At 41.0% G+C, this 14671-nt stretch overlaps 1 protein-coding gene across 1 annotated transcript in view; it reads right to left on the minus strand.

Annotated features, from left to right (window-relative positions):
• ramp1 (receptor activity modifying protein 1) overlaps positions 1 to 13753 on the minus strand; it is a 58167-nt gene extending 44414 nt beyond the window's left edge. The window contains exon 1 of the mRNA XM_030080419.1: positions 13193 to 13753. Coding sequence (XP_029936279.1) covers positions 13193 to 13250 — 58 coding nt within the window. The 5' untranslated portion in view covers positions 13251 to 13753. The remainder of the gene's footprint in view (positions 1 to 13192) is intronic.
• Positions 13754 to 14671: the final 918 nt, after the last annotated feature.

Here is a 14671-nt window from a genome sequence, read left to right on the forward strand (position 1 = left end):
AGAGTCAAATTCTGTCTGGGCCAATCAGCATCTGTCGCCAGCCAGAATTCTACAATGGGTGTGCCGCCCAAAGAAAACATAATGAGATAATGCTAAGGTTTAATTCCAGTTTCTCTGTGCACTTGTTTTTGCCCTCAAAAAACTTTATAAATGCCCTTTTTGGACATGGGAAATTCACAACACAGTCAAATATGTCAACATGAATTCTCACAAGACAACTCTGAATTTTTATCCATGAGTAATACCAAAGACCATCCTTCCTGAGTTGACACCATGAATGCAGTGTTGCCACTGGTCAAACATTTACAAGATCGAAATTCTCCAGTCTGAGTTCAAGAGACTGACTTAGCAGCAGATCGGTGTGGGTGTCTGCAAGGCGAGGTATTACTGCAAATACTAAACAAAACCTGTTTGAAAGCACCAGCTGCAGCCATGTTTTGGGTGGACAATTTCAAGATGTATTTGACTGTGTTTCAAAATTAGCCTTCATAATGTTTTTTGAAGACCAAAACAAGTCCTCTGCTGGAATGTGTTGACTAGCAAGAAGCTGCAGCAGAGTTTCAAATGTCCCATACATAGCACAACCTCACCTCAAGCTGGAGGTGAGGCTGTGCTATGTATGGTACATTTGGGTTGAAAAATACCAAACCTGTCCTTTATTGACACCTCTGCATCTCAGCATCCATATAGGAGTCTCCCAAGGTTCAGAACTGTCCAGTAGGTATTTATAATCATCTATCAATTTTCTCAAAACCATAAATGACAGTAAAAGTTGTATTGTCTTCAGGTATAATTAGTGGTGTCAAGAGATTAAAAAAATTGAGAGATTAATTAATTATGATCTGTAATTAATTGATCTAATTAATCTCTTTTTTAATCTCACCTAAAATTGCTGAGAAAAGCCCTCAACTTGAGGTATTTCCCTTTAAATTCATTACATTATTGTAGCAGATCAGTCCGATGCGGGTCGGGGGGACGACCCCTCTTTTTCAAGACCCTTTTTTGGAAAAAAAAAAAAAAAAAATTATATGGACAAAATCTTGTTTGAATAAAAAAGCCACCGGTCGGCATCAGGCGAGGCGCGGCACCGGGTCTGGTCTGCCGGATCTGACAGGTGAGCGGCGCACACATAGCCTACTGCCACATCAATTTTTGTTCATACGCGGCTGCAATGACTGCGCAATGCGGCCATTCGCCGGTAATCGCGGCATCAGGCGAGCCTACCTACTGGTTTACATATGCACAATACATGTGTATTTGCTTAGACCCCCAATATTAGACGAGGGCGTTTTTTCAGGGCATTTTCAATGGAAAAAATATTGTCTTATATTCGGATAAATACGGTAATGTATAAACTTCGATCACGCAACCTTTTCTTCCACCTCCTCTCCTCTCCTCTCCTCTCCTCCACAGTCAGACACACACACACGAGTCGCGACACCCCCTCCTCAACATGCTGCCTGTTTACAACGGACTCGGACTGTTGGGGCGGGTGTTAATCAAAACAAACCAATCACGTCTTGACCTCTTCACAGGTTGCTGGCCTCTGATTGGCCTGGCCTGTCTCTCTGACTTAAAAAAAAAAAAAAAAAAAAAGACGGGCAGGCCACCGGGCCAGTGACAGGCCGGCGCTTCGGGAAATCTCCCGATGTAGAGTTCGGGCCTGACAATAGGAGCCTATCAGCTTATGCTAAACAAGCCCAAACACAAAAAGTAAAGTTAGAGATTAAAAATTAGATTAACTCGATTAAAAAACATAACGCGCTAAATATGACTGTAATTAATTAATCTCAATTAACGCGATAATTTGACACCACTAGGTATAATATCTAGGTTTTCTTGGGGTTAGGTCATATTGCCTGGTTCACAACTGACAATAATACTTTTGAATAAAGTCGATGTGAGTTAAACAACTCCAACTTCGACTCCACAAAATTATTCTCTAATTCATAAACCAAGTCTATGATCATGCTTTTTCATAGCATTGTCACAATTAACCAAATTTTTACTACCTCTACTACTACTACTACTACTACTACTATGACTAATAATAATTATTATTATTATAGAAAGAAGAAAAAGAAGAAGAAGAATGATAATGTTGCTGAGAAAGTTTGAATTCAAACTAAATATTCAGTGCTGTAACCAATTTCCGTAATTTGCTAGGATTGGTTCTAGTCCCCTGCAACCATTTTCCAGCAGGTATGGAAAATGAATGAATGAATGAATGAATGAATGAATGAATGCCTCTTCTACAATTTACAGTTACTCATTTGGAAACATTAGAGAAACAAGTGGCATGACATTCTCTCTCACCCCAAAGTCAGGTTATCTTTAACTGCAGCTCTATATTTATGCACTTATATGATCACAGCCTTTTACTGTTGGTAACTGAGCATTCAGTGCCTTGCTCAAGGGCACTGTAGCATTACTTGTTAAAGCATGGGTGAGCATTTTGGATTCACTTCCCATGTCAACCCGTCTCCCATTGCAAGGGAATGGGTGCCAAGTATATGACAGCATGTGACAGTGAGCCAAATCAGTGGTGTGTGTGTGTGTGTGTGTGTGTGTGTGTGTGTGTGTGCGTGTCCACACTATCTCTAGAGAGATAGAGTGAGAGTCTATAATCATTAGAAACAGTGCTGTCTCTGCTTGGCTACCACTGTGTCTCTTTGTGTGTGTGTGTGCGTGTGTGTGTGTGTGTGTGTGTGTGTGTGTGTGTGTGTGTGTGTGCGCGCGCGTGCGTGTGCGTGTGCGTGTGTGCATGCATATATGTATATTTGTGGTGGGAGGGCACTGCCACCAGCCTGGCTTCCACAGCAAGGTGCTGAAGTGAGCCTGACTAATTGCTAATAGTTATCCCATGATGTACATGACACACACACACACACACACGCTCAGACCCATGCATACAGTAGGCTACCAATCAAAAACACACAGGCTCACATAAACTCTTACATATACAAAGGCATACATGCTGCATTTCCCAGAAAGCAGCAGCTCCCCCAGCACTCCTCATTAGCAGCTGAGGCGTGACACTGAATAAGTGGGTTACAAAGACAAGCATGCACAAACACACAAAAACACACATGCATACTCTGGACAGAAACACACACCAGTCATAACCAGTTATAAAACAGGTTAATGTAGGGAAAATAGGCGGCAGAGAGGAGAGAGGTTTCCCTGTATTTATTGCTACATCGGGAATATGGGAGAGATGGAGAGGGAGACTGAAAGGAGGTCTTACAATACATTAAAAATTTTGAGAGTAAAAGAATGAGAGAGAGAGGGGATGAGAACCATTCATCTCTGTGGTTAACACTGAATAGGAGCTGGAGCCAGGAACAGTAAAAGCCAGTGAAGGTGAAGGGGCTGAGGTCAAAATGATGTTTGAGACAGGCTTGTCACAGATATATGAGCTGTAAAATCATGTGATCAATGCAGTGTGGTGCTGCAGAGCAGGGGGGCAATCTGTTCTGATTTACCAGGGGATGCAGTGTGGAGGTTAAATTACCTGCCCTCCTCCCTTCTTCAGCTGACAGGAATCAACAATAAAGATGCAGTTAATCAACAAATAACCCTTGCTCCAATTTGTGTGAGACACAGATCCATGGGATTTTTCCTGCTCAATGCAGCTGCTGATTGGTTGTCATTAATCTAATCACTGTTTTTAACACTATTTGTAAACCACTGTTGCTTTATTGGACACTCAGTGAATGGAAAATAGAATAATGGGAAAAGAAGGAGTATGATATGTGGCAAATGTCCCAGGCACAGTTTGAACTTATTATATGATCAGTCTGAATGTTATATGATCTCAGCAGTGGAATATTAAGATCATCAATGCTTGATTTTCTGGTTAAATTTGTAAAAAACAAACAAACAAACAAAAAAAAAAGCTATAAAAACACTAATGCAAATGACATTGTCACAAACAGTGGCTTCCATTTGGTCTAATTTGGGATTTTCTTTGCATAATTTGATACAAAACCCGCTCAAGTATATTGGTAAGTTACACATCAAAGGCAGCAGGAGGAAAAATAATGAAAATGTTGATGGAAGGCAGCTCATTGGAGCCATGGTGCGTAGCCCATTAGTCCTTATTACATTTCATTTGAAAAATATATAGAGAAAATCCTATGAGAATTTCTTACATGGGTTGTTTTAAAATGTAATTTGTGAAAGAGGGTTTCCGCAAATGAATGGGCTGTGAAATCATATCTGGCATTTCAAAATGGTGCAGAGTGGTAGAGAAGTGTGCTCATGGCTGGAGGGTCACCAGTTCAAATTCATGATCTACTTAGGAACTTGTGGGTTCAGGCGTGCAAGACGATCCCCACATGCATCCATTTTCAAGTTGTGTCACAGTCTATCTGGAAAACTGAGAACAGTGGCAAAAGTGACAACAGCGCTATTGAACTACATAAAAAAAATTAATTAATGAAAAATAAAGTAAAACAGATAGGCCTGACAGTTGAAACATTAGCTAGCAATCCTGGGAACAACAAGACTTCATTAATTTAGCAGAGAAGTTAGTTAGCTTACTGGTTCCAAATCCAGACTGCGTACAACCAAAGATCCACATCTACAAATACAATCCTGTTTTTTCTTTCATTTAACTGTTTTATTTAGTAATCACACTTATGCCTTTTTGGTCAAATAACCTTATCTTATGATTCCAATCCCCCTAAATGTATGATATAAGAAGCTTATCCACCACCTGGCAGTTAATTTACTTTGACAGTAACCCTGCCTGCGGCCTGTCAATCACTGTGGGAACTGTAATCTAAAAGTAACCATTGGGCTTCTTGTTCATGTCTAAACTCTTATCTTATTCTTTGTATGTTTAAACATGTGCATGTTTGAGGAATCCCAAATGTGTGTCAATTCATGTTGCTTACTTCTTCGTAGATAACTCATAAAAAATTGCACCAAAAAACTATATGGTGATAGGAATTGAAAGCGTTTCTCTCCCTAGGCCAGATTCTTGTAACTAGTTGCACTGGGCCCTATACAGCACCTTAAAATGTCAGTCCCTCCAGATTTTGTTCATTTATACCTCATATGTTTTTACTGGGGAATTTGTCCATGTTTGTCCTATTCCAGCAACAGTAGGATATGGCTGGGCTGGACTTGCCCTGCTAAAGTTTCCATCCCAAACAGTGATATGAGTGTGTTACTCCATTACTTTGCCATCTTTATTTTCTCAGATGGTCTCAGGATTCAAACTGGTGACTCGCCAGTGACAAGCCATCCAGCACAAGAAGCTACAGCCTCTTCAACCTCTGGGCTGCTGCTGCCACTTTACTGTCCCCAAAGTGAGTCACTTAACCTCAAACTGCTCCGGTCTAGCTGCTCAGAGATCAACAGCACAAGACTGCGGTTGGACTGAGCAACTTGCAAGTGCAAATGTGGGTATGCACAGAATGCAAAACCTCCTTGCCCCCATAACTGCTCCCTCAGGTCATTGCTACAAATACCAATGTGTTACTATTCAACCAGTCTGGTCAAATAAATGTTTAGAGAAATCCCACCAGGATATTTGGTAGCTCTGCAAGTGGGACCGCATGCCATTTAGTCTTGATGTTGTGGGTTTGAATCCTGCATGTAGCCACTGCCACATCCCATGCCGTTCTCTCCATAAAGCAGAAATACAATGAGGAGTCGCCTTTCAAAAGAAAATTCCAGCCTGGTGCACTAGTCAAGTGAACCACCTCAACAATATCACTACGCCATTGTTATGTAAGGCTTAATGTAATGTGTAAGAGCAGCGTCCCAGAAAAAAAGGGCTGTAAAACCCACTCTGCTGCTCAGTGAGGGGACTAATGTGTCGGATTTTGAAGAGACGATGAAGAGGAGCATCAGGAGGGAGAGGAAATGGAGTTATGCTCATAGCTTTTAATAATATTCTAAAACAGAAAAACCTGACAAAACAGCTGCTCCTTTTTAAGTGTGTTTCTGATGCTGTGCACATCACAACAAATAAATCTATAAACCCATAGAAATATAAGTACATATACACATTTGAGGGGGGAGGGGAAAGAATGGCAACACTCATGCTTCTCCCTGAGTAATTTATTAATAAATGTAATATAATATACAATAAATATAATAAATGTATATGTGATTTTCATGATGGGATTATTTCTTGTGCTGTTTTTTTTTTTTTTTATTTCAGTTTTACTACTGACTATGAGTGCTATCATCATTAGATTCACTTCATCACTAGATCACTTTATTTCATTTTATTCTATTCACATTTTTAGATCTTGGCTTTGTACAGCACTTTGGTCAGCCATAGTTGTTTTTAAATGTGCTTTGGAAATAAATTTGAATGGACTTGCCTAAATGATGATGACTAGGGCGTAGAAAAGTGAACAGAAATAATTCAGTAGTCCTGGTGCTGAAGTGGATCTGTGTGAGGACATACACACACACACGCATGCACGTACACACGCATGCACACACACACACACACACACACACACACACACACACACACACACACACACACACACAATGGATTGTTTGTTCATTTATAAGGCAATTGTGCAGCAAGAGCTGTCGTTCCCTTGTCCCACAGTGTTACCTACATTCTACAACTAATTGGAGGCACTTGTTTGACACCATGTGCTAACGAGGGTGATGCCAGACCCTCACAACAGCCCTCAAATTCCTGTCTTCACAGCTATAAATAGAAAGTTTTCAATAATCACCAAATAGGCACTCTAGTCCTTCCTGAAGAGTATCAAAAAAAGGCTCCTTGAAGTAAAATTTGAAATAATCTTTCCAGTGGTGAGCACATCTCGTCTGATTTCAAAAGCTGAATGCTGCAAACCTTCGGCACGGAGCTGAAGAGGTGATGCATGGCCTGGGGTCATCATTTGAATATCTTGTCTTTTGAGAATTTTACTGGGGGAAAACATCTCACTTAAGCATTAAACAGCTATTACTCACATTTTGCTACTCATAACTGAGAGACAGAGACACGTTGGGCAGTAGGGAGAGAGAGTGGATGTGGAAATTTATATCCAATATCACACGAGGAGGAACAGCTACATTAAAAGGGGGCGTAGCTACTGTTGTTCGCATTCTCCTTCTTTTCCTCTCATCCCTTATTCTGCATCAATCTAATTAACCAAAGTCCAGTGGGCGGGTCCTGTCACATGACTAACAGGAAACATCCGTGCACAAACACACTTGTACAAGTCATAAACAAGGAAAATATCTATAAGCACTATTAAAACCTTTGCAACCCAGCCCCACATTCCTCGTTTTTTTCTCTCCATTTAATACATTCTGTATATTCATTCTCTCTCTTTCACTCTCTCTAGATCAATCTCTCTCTCTCTCTCCAACCCTAAGATTCTCAGAAACATCCTCTTGAGTCCTCTACATCAGAAATGTGTCTCTGTCAGAGCAAGGGAGAAACATTTCCATTTCTATAAAGTCCATGGATCCAAGTTATCTAAATAGGTGAGGGTTCCACAAGCTGAGTTATATCGGGGACTGGGAAGAGAGGCAGACACTACGGTCTCTGCTGGCACCATCACAGGGTCCTGATATTCATCTACAGCAGTGGGAGGTTCGCCACTTTCTCTCTCTCCCTGCTCCCTCCTTTATCTTGCTGTGTTTACACTGTGGCCTAAAAACAGCCTTACCTGCTGGCACTGCAGGATGCCAGCCATAACACAGCAGTAAACCTCTTGGCAAAGAGTTTCTGATGAGCAAGTTTATGGTGGCACCATCACCGTAAAGACTGGTGGCCTCTAACACTGCATTTTAACACCGCATGTCAGATTTCATGAGACCTCTTCTGAAATGCTTACACAAATCTGTATTGCTTGACATCTCAAAACATTGTGCTATACTTTGAAAGTGATGCACAACTTTATTTGAGTTCTGCTTTTCGAAAAAAAAAAAAATTCAACTTCTATTATTACTTCTATTTTCAACTTTATGCTAACTGAAATTTGGAGTGCATGTTCCCTTATTTTTGAATCAAAAGCTTGCAGAGTGAAGTCTATTTGTGGCAGGGAGGAAAAAAATGGGGTGCATGGGAAAGTTGGAAAACACATAATACTACATGTAGCAACTTTAAATAATATTCTTGATTGTGACTGTTCATTTTTAGTTTTTACTTTCAAAATATGTAATAAACAAACATTTCAAAACATGGTGGTACATCTTCACCTAGAATCCAAAATGGGAAGTCTGACAACAGAAACACCATATTCATAACTTTGTCTTCATTTAAAGACACGGCAACAAAAGCAGGTGCAAAAATGTATGCAGGTGCATCCATTTCCAACATTCAGTTTGTTTTCACTACCACAACAGAGGTCAAATTATTTTTTTGCAGTTCAGCCTCTGTCATCACAAGCCATCTGCAGATGTAGTGGATGCACTGTGCGCCCGGGCTGGCAGACCTTTCTGCTGGTCTTCCAACAGAGAGAGCTTCACAGAGAGAGTGCAGCATCTTTGGTGCTCACACTTTCACTCTTGTTAGTGTTATATATTGATATTTTTGTTCACCTCTCTGAAGAGGAGGGCAAAACTGCAGCTTTTTTTATCGATGTTTTTTTGGACTTTCCCACTTTTTAAGCCTATATGCTGATTCATGAAGTCTGAGGCTTTGATTATTCAGCATTTAGCAGAGAAGGTCATACTGACTGCCCTCAGGCTGTTACAGAGGAAAAAAAAAAAAACAAACAGTGAAAATAGGACGATCGCTGGCACATCAACAAGAATGGATTTCCGAGAGCTCAGATGAATTGATGGGAACTAGAAAAAAGTTTGAGCGAACAAAATTAATTAACCCAAGGTGTCTTACACTTTCTCAATCTGAAACTGATTAACACCCTCGCTCCAAACTCATTAAAACACAGTTATACTCTTGCTATACTAAGACCCACCAGACATTGCATGACTCATTTTAAGCCTCGACCTTTACTTCAAGAATGGTCTATCAACATTTTTTTTATTGCTTATAGACCATCCAGTGAGATGAGTCAAATTGTCATTACTGTTCCTCGAAGTATTTTACAGCATAAATCCACCCTCTGGCTGCTCCTCTACCATAACATTATGGCTTCAGTGTGATCCATGTGCGTGAAATGTGCTTCAAATGACTTCAAATTGAAATCTGAGCCCAAAGATGAAAGACTATCGTGTCAGGGAAAGAGGATTACAGTGCCTCTGTGAGCCAATCCCTTCATATCTGTGGGAAAGAGTGAAGGACCCGTTCCCTCTTATTCGCTCTCTGGTCATCGGCCACCACGCTGAGTGCTACAGAAAATTAAAAATTGCTTCTGATTAGCACTTAAATTATTCTGGGGAGATTAATGACTTTAGTAGCATACGCTGGTTTGATTTGACCCTTTCAACTTTGTGTCACATCACTGCTCTACTAACAGTGTGATGCGGTCACTACCTTGAAAAGCCCCCTGTTGGTTATGAAATAGCCTAGACTCACACATTAACTGCACAAAAGAGGGTAATTCACGCTACTTTGATCTAATAGCCCGCAAATCGGTTGGGATCTTAGAAAAAATACCTTAGAAAATGAGGGTTCCAGAGCAAATGTTTGAAAACTACTGATTTAGAGAGGAAGACTGTGAAACGGTAATGAGGCAACCTGGTGCCGCTGTGATGACTCACAACTTTTTCTTTCTGTAAATACACTACGCCTACATGGAGCCTTTGTAACAGGAAACGAGGAGCAAAGAGCAGCGGAGTCCGCCTCATCTGGAAGCTCGGACAAACACCTTTGTCAGAGAGCATCGCAATGTGTGCATAGGCTGCACTTCCGTGTGTGTGTGTAAGCAAGTGTGTGTGTGCAGCTGCAAGTTTTATATGTACATATGCCTGTTCATCAGTGTTGCTGTGTTTCCTATGTCTCTCCGCTGTCACTATCAAAATAAAAAGAAATGCCAAAAAAATAAAAAAAAAACTTTTACAAAAACAAAAACAAACACCAAGTGCTTATTTTAAGGTTAGGAAACAGGGTTTGAATTACGGTTATGGTTAGGTTAAAGCATTTAGTGGTTAGTGTTAGTATCAGGGGTTGGGGAATGAACCCCGGTCAACAGAATGTGTTCACAGGCAGAGAGCTGCAGGCATGTGCAAGAATGTGTGCATGCAGGAGAGAGAAAAAGACAGAAAGAAGGACACAGAGAAAGGGAGAGAGACATTTTACAGTCTGAGAAGTGAATGTGTTGCAACAGTAACCTGTGGCCTTATCAGCTGAGTGGTTTTATCATACATTTTTTATTAGTGGTGATGTGAAAAGTAGGAAATTGAATAACTGACATATGAGATGTAGCGGTAGACATATCTTCAGATTCACAAATGCCATGTCCAGCTTTCCCTGAAGTTCTCTCTCAGATAATTATTTAATCCCATACAGTGTCATTCACTACAGCACTAAAAGCTGTGGGTGATGTGGAAAGTATGCAAATGGTAAAGCATGGCGGTACAATTTCCACTGGGACCGTCCCTATGCGCTCATGGCTCTGTGTTGTGTTTTGGATAAAAGCATCCTCCAAATGCCATTATGCTGTGCAAGGCTTGTATTTCACTTTGGTATGACAGTTTCACTTTTCAGCCATGCATACCTACTGTACATAGAAGTTAAGAAGGAGTCAGCCTCCAATATCAACCAACCCCACAGGCATTCAGGATTTTCCCCAGCTCAGTGTTGACAAATGCAAACAGATGCATGGATTCATTTTTGTTTATTTGTAGATCTGTTACAAGTATAATTTCTAAATTGGGTTTTCCATATGGCAGTAAAAACGTGGAACAAACTGCAGGTCCCTAGAGCAGGCAACTGTGTGGTTAAAAACTCATCAACTCCTGCAGAGATCTGTCATTACGCATGCACATGCTCTTCTAAATCTGTTTACGGATTAAACCAGGCTCTCAAATGCCTCTCTGCACTACGATCTTCTATTGTAAAGGATATGTTGAATAAACATAGGCACGTTTGCCAAGAATTATTACCAGTTGTACTTTGTTGTTACACTTCTTCCTCCTTGTGGCACACCAAGCAGGCTTTGTCACATTTGGTGATGCCATTCCCTGCTAAAGACATTACTGTCTGCCTCCATAATGGTAATTTTACTTTACTGATTCCACTGCTGGATAGTCTTTCATCACTGAAACACCTTAACTGATACAAAAACTCAGGAAAAGGTACAATCAGGGCACTAACTGCTACCATAAACACAGCAGAAAATATCTATCTATAAGACACACAGAGAAAATAAATAACAGTCAGTGCCAATGTTACGTGGACGCTGTCGCCACACCCTTGTCTCCACATGTACCAAGAAACTTTAATGAAATTGAATATTGATCCCTGTGTTACAAAAAAAAACAAACAACAACCTTCTATCAGCCAGCATAGCCACTTTATTTCCAGCCTAGGAGTTTATTGATGCTTACTGCTTTCTAACGAGAAGCTGTGAAGAGTCATCCAACAAAATCTGCCCCTTCTTTCTGGCACACGTTTCAGGAGATTAGCAGGCTCTGCTATACTTAAATCGTCAATCTAGGTGGAACTCAGTGGCTTCATACAATAAGGCTCTTTTCCAGTCAGAACCCATCAGCTTTTCAGGCCAAAGTTAGACTAAAGCTCTAACACAGTGCTTTGCAGTAGGACCAATTATTAAACTGAACACTGAACACTGACAGGTTCCAAGTGGTCAGATTAAAACATAAAAAATAAATAATCACTCATACATAATTTATAAATTCTAACAGCTTAAAGTGGAATTATTCCAACTCCAATTATTACTATTCATCATTTTGCTGAGGACCCCCTGGGGGTCTCAGACACCAGTTTGCAAACCACTGCTCTAACAAACAACAGAGGTGGCTGAACCATGTAACCAACCTCAACTTAATGTGTGCTCATATGAAGAACTGCATGTGCTAAGAGCATATTTAAATTCTCCTGTATGCATTGAATTTGTTTCCATTTGTTTTCCATTACACTTCCAAATGAGTGATTCAAATGATTATATCACATAAATGTGGCCTATATCTCAGCCAGAAATAATTAAATTAAAATGTGTTCAAAGCCTATATGAAATCTATGTGATTACAGTGACTAAATTATCTCCCCAACAGCAGATGTTAATTTGGCTTTATAGGTTAAATATGACTTATGCAGTTTTTATAGTGTACGAAACAAGCACATACAGCTATAACCCAAGCCTAATCTATCTCCTGCTCATAAAAATCTTCATTTTAACAATGGAATGATGTGGAGATTATAGAGATTTATAGAGATTTTATTTGAGTTGTGCAGCAGCCCTGGCGTTTTAGGTGAGAATGCACCCTGACCAGCAGGAGTATACTTAGGACCGAGGTAACATTAGCTGCTCACTGTGTCCCCAGAGCTGAAATAAGAGAACCCAAGTATCACCATATCCAGCGTTAAGCCTCATTATAATTGAAATGCATAGGAAGACAGGATCACAGCATGCAGAGTCTCAAGCATGCAGTACTTCCACCCTGCCAACTCTCTGCACTTCACAACTGTACTGCTTGGCCCCAATTAAAAACACACTAGGAGACAGGCTGACAGCTACACTTATCCTATGATACATTTTATAGGGATACTATGGAAATATCACAGCAGACCTCCACGGTAAGCTTCCCTCAGAACGTGACAGGGATGCTGTAATGATACCATAAAAATTACTACACGTTCACTTCAAACTCATTATTGAGCACCGGAGACCCACTTCAAACCTCTATGGGAATATTACAGTGCTTCTCTGTAGCAGGGAACAACCAGCTCAGTCTTAACTAATTGCATTTCTTATATACCTGTCCAAAATCACATTTAAAAAGTGAAAATAAAATTAAAATGGGTGTTGTGTTATACTTTCAGTTACCCCACTACTAAATAGCTCCCTGGCCACGGAGTGGAGTGTAAACACACTTGAACTCGGCTTACCTCCTTTTTAAGTTGCCCTAATTGACAGTAGCCTAGGCTCTACATTATAGCCAAAATTAATAAAATTGCACGCATGATGAAAAGAAGTGATTTTATTTTCTTTTTTGTATATATAACTAGGTGGTTGTATGCATAGTGATGATCACCTAGGAGGTCTTAGCTTTGCCTGCTGACCTCATTTTGATTTATTTTACATGTATTATAATCCGGAGGCAAACTCACCCAACAGCAGCCAGAGGAGCGCCTGTTTCTGCAGAGCCTCTCCGGTCTGCGAGCCCATCGTCGCGGTCGCAAAATGGTCCACTGACGGCTGAAGTTCGGGAGGGAAACTGTCAGGGAAAGGGGGCTAACTTGAGCTGAAGTATCCTGAACTCAATGAGTTATAAGTGGCATCGAACAGTCCCGCATAAAAGTGACGATTGGTGGGGAAATCCATGTAATGCGGCTCCAGCAGTGAGGTAACTCAGCTGTATCACCTTGCGCACATTGCCCGGGGGGAGACAACCAAGACTGTCCCCTGTCCTGTCCGCACGGTTCCCAATTCAGGAGTGCTGTTGTCGCGGATCCTCTGTCACTGAAAACTGAAACATGACTGTATAATGCCTTAAGTTTTAGCTGAACTGTGAATGGTCCTGATGTTTGGCGAAATCCGTAGCGCGCAGGTTGGGAAGTGAAGGCGTCAGTGCGCGCCGGGAGGCACCAGCCGTAGGGCTGCCCCTGCAGCTGAGAGACGGTGTGAGAGTCCACTGTCTCCCGGGGAGGACAGCACTCGGTGAGCAGGCAGGACACGGGACAGACCCAAATAGAGCAATTACAGTGCGTAGTACAGGGAGGGGAATTTGACAGGGTGATTTGGATAAGACAGGAGGCGGTGGACTCTAAGAGTTCTTTTCAATTGGCTAAGCGGAAGCACACAAGTAGTATGCAAATAACTTGTACGAATGATACACGTATTTGGATAGACCTGCTGTACTATCATCAAATCATACATTATGTCCACAGGATTGTTATGAGAAGTGATACTATCAGAGATATATCATAGGGCCATAGCTCACCTACTGCAGACATAGCTCCCTCCAGAAATATAAAAGTAATACAATAGGAGATTAACAGTTCACAATAAAATCAGTTTTAACTGACACAATCTATTGTCATCATAGGAATATTATGTAGGTGTTTTGTGAAGGACGCATTGCCACACATTGTTGAGCACTTACAACAAAAGAAAAGGTTTGATTTAGTAGGTCAGTGGGACAACACTCGCGTCTGGAAGGGCACAACCAGTTTGGCTAAAATGACAAATGAGAGCAAGTCAAGCTCTGCAAACTGTACACCTGAAGTTTTAAGTCAGACAGTGAAAACGATAATCGACAGGGGAAAGAGGAAAAGTCAGCTGTGCCAGTGATACATGCTCTCCATTAGTGGAAGAGGGTCTGAAGAACTGTGGAGACAGAATTCCTCTCACGATGTTGGGAATAAAGAGTTGAACTGTATGACTGACAAACTTGTTGGAAGAAGTCTATCTATGGTATGAATCTGATGGGCATGGATTCTTGTGCAAATGACTGGGGACAAGCATTTAGATCAGAGTTGCCATATATCGCCATCTAGTGGTGAGATGGAAACTTACACCTCCTGTTTGGAGTTGTACTGATTAATGTACTGTTCAGTGAGATAACATGTTGACCACTATGTCCCTTG

This window comes from Myripristis murdjan, chromosome 21, assembly GCF_902150065.1.
Source record: "Myripristis murdjan chromosome 21, fMyrMur1.1, whole genome shotgun sequence".
NCBI lineage: Eukaryota > Metazoa > Chordata > Actinopteri > Holocentriformes > Holocentridae > Myripristis > Myripristis murdjan.